Source organism: Takifugu flavidus, chromosome 17 (genome assembly GCF_003711565.1).
Source record: "Takifugu flavidus isolate HTHZ2018 chromosome 17, ASM371156v2, whole genome shotgun sequence".
NCBI classification, from domain to species: domain Eukaryota; kingdom Metazoa; phylum Chordata; class Actinopteri; order Tetraodontiformes; family Tetraodontidae; genus Takifugu; species Takifugu flavidus.
The window spans coordinates 415,001-422,663 of NC_079536.1; the positions used below are offsets into that span (position 1 = coordinate 415,001).

The following is a 7,663-nucleotide window of genomic DNA, read 5'->3' on the forward strand; positions in this document are numbered from 1 at the left end:
AAATAATTCATTTTTCTCCAGCGTGAAACATGAAATGAAACATTTTTAGCTTCTGATGTGTTTAAAGTAGTAAACAGTTTTCCCATCGTTTCATAGTTCCCCTGTAAAAGGGAATCAAACCGGACAATTCCCTGAATGACCTGCATCCTTTTCCCAAAACTCCGTTTCCTATCTAAGCGGATCCATCTTTGATGTTCTTTGATGTTGCTCTTCACCTCTTTGACACGTCCAGCTGGAAACATGAACGTTGCCAAGTGTGACTCTGCTCCAGTAGAACTGTTACGGACACCAGTCCTCTGCTTTCATTCCAGTGAGCAGAGTCCCAGTGGGACTGGAACCAGCCCTCCACACGGAGCAGGACCATGTCCAGTTTTATGGAACCATAATGTGGTGAGGTACTGTATAAATAATCTCTCTGCTCTCAAACACTTCCAGCTGCTTTGCTTTCTTCTTTCTTTGTGAACGTAGAAACCAGACTGCTTTGAAAATGAATACTGCAGCCTTTCATAAAGAGTGTAGCACTATTTGCCTTTAGTGACACGACTGTTGCACTTTATGCTGATCAGTGCTGCAGACGGCTGGATCCTGCCGGTCTGCAACTGCCGATGGGGGGGGAAAGCCGTAATTTGAAATTCAAATCTCCATCTGTTTACAATTAGGCCCTTTAAAGCATTCCATTGTAATCTGCTCTCCTTTGATATCCTCCAAGAGTATTAATAGAAATCAAGGGAATTTAGCCGTTGTTTCTAAAGCCATATCTGTGATATCGTCTGATTGATGGATGGGAGCTGGAGACTTGTTTCAAACCTCGTTCTCGGGTTCCTCAGGTTCCTCGGGTTCCTCAGGTTCCTCAGGTTCCTCAGGTTCCTCAGGTTCCTCAGGTTCAGGTGTTGGCACAGTCAGGATGAGTGTTCCCAGAGGGAAGCAGCCCGATCTGCTCCGGTGACCAAACATTCTGTTGAACAAGGCTTGATTAGCGGAACCAGCTTTTTTTCCATGGGCATCGTTGTCGCCTTGGGCCGGGTCGGAGTGTTGGTCAGGAGGGGAGACGGGGATTCCCGCTTTATCTGGGAAAGAGCTTGCCGTCGGGCAGCCTTCACGCTTCACCGCCTCATCCTTTCAGGGCTGCGCGCGTATGTGCACGTGTGTGCACGTGTGTGTGTGTGTGAGGAACAACTCGCAGAGGTCCAGTATGACCCATGGCTGCAGTGTGAGCAGGGACGTGGAGACCAGGGTTAGGGTCCCAGGAGTTCTGACAGGGTTAGGGTCCCAGGAGTTCTGACAGGGTTAGAGTCCCAGGAGTTCTGACAGGGTTAGGGTCCCAGGTAGTCCTGACAGGGTTAGGGTCCCAGGAGTTCTGACAGGGTTAGGGTCCCAGGTAGTCCTGACAGGGTTAGAGTCCCAGGAGTTCTGACAGGGTTAGGGTCCCAGTAGTTCTGACAAGGTTAGGGTCCCAGGAGTTCTGACAGGGTTAGGGTCCCAGCTACTTCTGACAGGGTTAGGGTCCCAGTAGTTCTGACAGGGTTAGGGTCCCATGAGTTCTGACAGGGTTAGGGTCCCAGGTAGTTCTGACAGGGTTAGGGTCCCAGGTAGTTCTGACAGGGTTAGGGTCCCACGTAGTTCTGACAGGGTTAGGGTCCCAGGTAGTTCTGACAGGGTTAGGGTCCCAGTAGTTCTGACAGGGTTAGTGTCCCAGGTAGTCCTGACAGGGTTAGGGTCCCAGGTAGTCCTGACAGGGTTAGGGTCCCAGGTAGTTCTGACAGGGTTAGGGTCCCAGGTAGTCCTGACAGGATTAGGGTCCCAGGTAGTCCTGACAGGGTTAGGGTCCCAGGTAGTTCTGACAGGGTTAGGGTCCCAGGTAGTTCTGACAGGGTTAGGGTCCCAGGTAGTTCTGACAGGGTTAGGGTCCCAGGTAGTTCTGACAGGGTTAGGGTCCCAGGTAGTCCTGACAGGATTAGGGTCCCAGGTAGTCCTGACAGGGTTAGGGTCCCAGGTAGTCCTGACAGGGTTAGGGTCCCAGGTAGTTCTGACAGGGTTAGGGTCCCAGGTAGTCCTGACAGGATTAGGGTCCCAGGTAGTCCTGACAGGGTTAGGGTCCCAGGTAGTTCTGACAGGGTTAGGGTCCCAGGTAGTCCTGACAGGGTTAGGGTCCCAGGTAGTTCTGACAGGGTTAGGGTCCCAGGTAGTCCTGACAGGGTTAGGGTCCCAGGTAGGCCTGACAGGATTAGGGTCCCAGGTAGTTCTGACAGGGTTAGGGTCCCAGGTAGTTCTGACAGGGTTAGGGGTTCGGGTTGTCTCAGTGCCTCGTGGGTCGTGTTGCTTCCAGGTGTCTCAAGTCTCTTCTGTGTTTGCAGTGTGTAACCAGTGACTCCAGCCCTTCAGATGAAGAGCCAGTTCAGGAGCATCGCTCCCAAGGCTCCAGCCATGGTGCCCTCCCCCTGCCCTGGTGTCCTGTCCTGCCCGACTCCCTCTTCCATCCCTGAGGCCACTGTGACTGGTTCCAAGTCAATTATTGTACCCACGCAAAACTATGCACTGATGCAAATAGCTGGTCAGGATGGAACCTTCTCTCTGGTGGCGCTGCCTCCGTCGGTCTCCTCTCCAACACAGCAGCAACCGCCAACTCAGCCACTTCAAAAGAACCTGAAGTTGCCAATTCCCAGATACCAGCCAATGAGGAAGAAAGGGACATCCGATAAAGTTAAATGTCCCACACTATCTGCTAAAGTAACAGTGGCCTTAAAGGTTGCTGAAGCGGCCCAAAGTGCATCATCGGTGCTGAAGAATAAAACGGAGTCCCAGCTCACCAAGATAACTCAAGTTTTGAAAGAAGAGGCTTCAGAGAAGGTCATTCTGATTGACCCAGTGTCTTCTGATGTTTCTGTCATGTCTCAGCTCCCAGAGAACACGGTCCTTTACCCAGGCAGTCATTTAGAGCCACCACCAGATGTCTCTGAACAACCTGCTGCTGCTGGCCTCCTTCCACACCTCCAGTTCCCCACAGCCGCCATCAAAGGTTCCCCGGGAAAATATCGAGACGAGAGTAAGACTGCCGTCAGGCTGTGCCAGTCCAAGCCCGCCTCGGCACCCCCTCCAAGCAGTTTTACTGTTCTGTCCCCCGCCATCTTTGGCAAAGCCATCCAGATCATCCCGTCTCCCCTCAACGGTAAACTGCCCATCCTTCCATACTCAAAGATGAAGAGCGCTCTGGTTCCAGCTGCTACAATGGCCAGTTCTTCTCAAGAGAAGAAGCTTTTGTCCCACCAGGCAGGACACAACAGCCCCACAAAGCATTCATCCATGTCCCTGGAGACAGCTGACTCTGTGGACCCCACCCAGATGCCAAAGTCCACTCCAGAGCCCCGGGCCAAGACCACACCCGTGCCTGTGCAGGGAACCCTCCAGAAAGCACCTAGCAAGAAGCGAGGAAGGAAGAGAAAGACTCTAGAAGACATTTTGGCTTTTGAAGCCAGAAAGAAGAGGTCGTTGTCCTTTTTCAGAAGGAGAATTCCAGAGAAACCAGTCGTTTCAAGCTCTAAACAAAAGGAAGTTGATATTTCGAAAAAATATCGTAGCATCCGACCCAAACCCTTGTTGCTAATGGAGACGGTTCCTCAGTTGGTGAGTTTGCCCACGACGACCCCAGATAGCCAAGAGCAGGAGCTCATCCTTGGTCATCCGCTCCCGGCCACAATCACATCCAAGGTTCTGGACTGTCCCCCAGCGGTCCAGGAAAGCCTCCACCCGAGAGGCGGCGCTCATCCCAGAGCGTTCCCTGGCAGTCGTCCGGTCCACCGCTGCCCCTCCTGCAGCCGGTGTTTCCAGTTCAAGCATCATCTGCAGAGCCACGTTAGCAGCCATGCTAACAGTCGGCCCTACGTCTGCCCCGCCTGTCGTAAGGCCTACGCCCACTCGGGCAGCCTGAGCACCCACATGAAGCTTCACCACTCAGAGGTCCGACCACGCCGCTCCTTCTGCTGCGAGTTCTGCCAGAAGGCCTTTGGATATGTTGGAGTTTACTTCAGTCATCTGAGGGAGGTCCACAAGGTGCTGCTGACGGTGGAGCCATCGATCAGCCACCATGAACATGAGCCTGTGGAAGGGTGAGATGTTCGTCACTGTTGCACAGCACCTTCTCGCCAATGTCCCCAATGATGTTTCTTGTTTCCTCAGCAGAGTCGCCAGGGCCGGAGCAGCAGAGGATCAGGACCACGAGGATCCTGCAGAACTGCAGATTAAGTGTGGCCGCTGCCAAACGATCACTCCCACCTTCACTGACATGAAGATGCACCTGCTCTATGTGCACGAGGAGGAGGTCCCAGTGCGGCTCAGCGATGACCAGCAGCTATGGGGGGGTCGCCAGGCGGAGAACGATCTGGTCAAACATGCCGCACATTACTGGAGGCAGCTGAAAGAGAAGCGGAACCCGGTCAAATGTGGCAGCTGTGACGAGGAGTTCTTCTCCATCGCTAAGCTCAAGAGGCACATCAAGTCCTGTCACCAGAGCTGGGATGGGGAGGACAACGGGACCATGTCACCTGATAGCCACGGCAGCCTGGGGATCCTCGCGGCAGGTACGGCCTTTAACTGTGTGCTGTGCAGCAGAGTGTTGGACAGCAAACAGGAAGTACTGGAGCACTGGAGGGGTCACCACCACTGTGAGCAGCCTGAGCTGCTGTGGGACGCCCTGAGCTCATACTCAGGCCAGGACAGGACAGGGGGGGACTTGGACTCTCCAGATCCCAGTCTACATTCTCCAGCCTGACCCCCTAAATGTGGGGAACACTCATCCAATCAGCAGACCTGGAGAGGTTCCACAACCTCCTAAAAGGTTTGGGTTTCATTTCAGAGAAGGTTGGTTCTCTCAGGTCAGCAAATCCTGTTTTGGAGATCTTATTTTCATGTTGTTTTAATTGCACTGTTTTTGGATTTCAGTTTTAATCTCTGGAGATTTGTCAGTGTTGTGGAAAACTAGTGGGTATTGTTAGCACAAACATAAGGTTCTCTGTTTTCTTTAAAAGGGTGAAGGAAGAGGTCAGATCAAAGCAGATGCAAAATCAGAAAAATATCACAGCTAGTTCAGGTGACCATCAACACATGGCCAGGCGAGGTTGTCGTTTCGTGCAGGAATTCTCTTTCTAGACGCTTGATTTGTTACACCTGAGGTTTAGCTCACAGGTGAATCTTCTACGACCTCGTGCTCCAGAGCACCAAGGAGAAGCAGGGAGCACCTGTGTGTACGAGGCTAAAGGTGCACATCAAAGTTCCTTCTCAATACAGGCAGCAGCACTTCTTTCTCTTCACCCATATGAAATCTTGGGTTATGGTTAACCCTACCCCTAAGAGGTTAACCCTACCCCTACCCCTAAGATGTTAACCCTAACCCTACCCCTAAGAGGTTAACCCTACCCCTACCCCTAAGAGGTTAACCCTACCCCTACCCCTAAGATGTTAACCCTACCCCTAACCCTAAGAGGTTAACCCTACCCCTACCCCTAAGAGGTTAACCCTACCCCTACCCCTAAGATGTTAACCCTACCCCTACCCCTAAGATGTTAACCCTACCCCTACCCCTAAGAGGTTAACCCTACCCCTACCCCTAAGAGGTTAACCCTAACCCTACCCCTAAGAGGTAACCCTACCCCTACCCCTAAGAGGTTAACCCTACCCCTAAGATGTTAACCCTAACCCTACCCCTAAGAGGTTAACCCTACCCCTACCCCTAAGAGGTTAACCCTACCCCTACCCCTAAGAGGTTAACCCTAACCCTAACCAGCCTAAAGCTAACAGTTTTGTGGCCTTCAAGAAAGATTAAAACTGTGTACATGCATAATATTGTGGCTTATTGTCAATGTTATTGTCAATTTGGTGACTAATGCCTGTTTTTGGTGGAACGCCGAGGTTCCTTTCACACGTGATTGTCAACGCGAGTCAGCACTAAAGTGTTATAACATGGATATAAACTGACTCGGAGGTGCCTGGATCTGCTCCGTGATGCACCTGTGGACGTGTGCGTTGATATATACTGTAGTCAAGTCCAGAAAATATGCTATTTTATACTCCAGATGAATCCAGAGCTCTTTATTATATTTATGCAGCATTTACCATGTTGGCTTCTTCTGGTCTGTAGGACGTTTCATGTCTCCTTTCATGGTTAAATAAATATATATATGTACATATACATATATATATATAAATATCTGTCCATGGTTGTCTTTCATCTGAAGAGAGACAAGAAAAAAAACTTTAAGTGAATGTATTTGAATGTGTTAAAATGCTACCAAAAGTATATGTACTGTATGCTATATAGAAAGAAAACCTATAGAGAGATATATTATTAAGGAAATGATCTAAGCATAGATAAAAGCCATGGCTCACATCCTCGCGTATCGTTCTAACGCTTGTTCCAGTGAAGTGATCTCAAAGGTTAGACGGGTTCTTTTGGATCACCCCCACTCTTTTATTTATTTTTTATTATACAGGAAGTGAGAGAAGGGCAGGGACCTCCTGGATCACACCATCTAAACTAGTCACTAGCCAGACCCACCCCCCCATGGCTGACCAGGGACCTGGCTCCCACGCCCAGGGGCCACCAGGCCCCCGAGGCCCAGTCACCTCTGAGGCCAGATATCTATCTATAGATGGATCCATCTATAGATGGATCTCTAGATCTATCTAGAGATCCATCTATAGATCCATCTATAGATCCATCTATAGATCTATCTATATCCATCTATAGATCTATCTATAGATTTATCTATATCTATCAGGGACCAGCGTTAGTTTTGAAAATATTCATGCAAAGAGATTTTAGTTGCTGATATTCAAACAATTCCAAAATGAATTCCAAATTCTTCCACTAGAAGAAATAGGTCCAGGATCCAGGATATAATTCCATCAGGATTTCAGATTTGGCAGGTTTCTTTGGGATGTCAGGGTTGTTCCTCACAGGTGTGGGATGGATGTTCTGATGATGATGATGGTGGTGGTGATGATGATGATGATGATGATGGTGGTGATGATGGTGATGATGATGGTGGTGATGATGATGATGATGGTGGTGGTGGTGATGGTGATGATGGTGATGATGATGGTGATGATGATGATGATGATGATGGTGGTGGTGATGATGATGATGGTGCCACCCATCAAAGGTCAGATGTTATCTTCTTCTTCTTCAGCTTCCTGTTCGCAGCACAACTCCGAATGTGTAAAGTCCTGAACTGTGTTTGTGTCCGTGTTCCTGAAGAACTTGATGTTTCTGATGTTCCTCCATAAAGATGCTCTGTTCAGGACTCCGGCTCCTGTCTTTATTAAATCCAGCCCAGATTTTCCAGCTGTTCCGACATTTCTCTCATTAATCTGCACAAATGTCCATTTTTTCCAAGCATCCAAGTCACTCAAATGACTTGGACTCGTTACCATGACGGCACAGAATGAGGCTAACCTGTCCATCAAGGCTGCCTCTCAGGTCTCCCAGGTCTCCAGAGTCTCTCAGGTCTCCAGGTCTCCAGAGTCTCTCAGGTCTCCAGAGTCTCTCAGGTCTCCAGAGTCTCTCAGGTCTCTCAGGTCTCCAGAGTCTCTCAGGTCTACAGAGTCTCTCAGGTCTCTAAAGTCTACAGAGTCTCTCAGGTCTCCAGAGTTTCTCAGGTCTACAGAGTCT

General features: G+C 49.9%; 1 protein-coding gene across 15 annotated transcripts in view; it reads left to right on the forward strand.

The window, feature by feature from the left end:
- Positions 1 to 7,295, forward strand: part of znf438 (zinc finger protein 438) — a 30,903-nt gene extending 23,608 nt beyond the window's left edge. For 3 of the 15 annotated variants that reach the window (XM_057012758.1, XM_057012761.1, XM_057012759.1), the window contains 3 exons: positions 233 to 400; positions 2,366 to 4,103; positions 4,174 to 7,295. In XM_057012758.1, the coding sequence (XP_056868738.1) occupies positions 233 to 400; positions 2,366 to 4,103; positions 4,174 to 4,765 (2,498 nt within the window). In that variant the 3' untranslated portion in view covers positions 4,766 to 7,295. Of the gene's footprint in view, positions 1 to 232; positions 401 to 2,354; positions 4,104 to 4,173 lie in introns of all 15 variants that reach the window. The other 12 variants (XM_057012762.1, XM_057012767.1, XM_057012766.1 and 9 more) reach the window with 8 other exon arrangements.
- Positions 7,296 to 7,663: the final 368 nt, after the last annotated feature.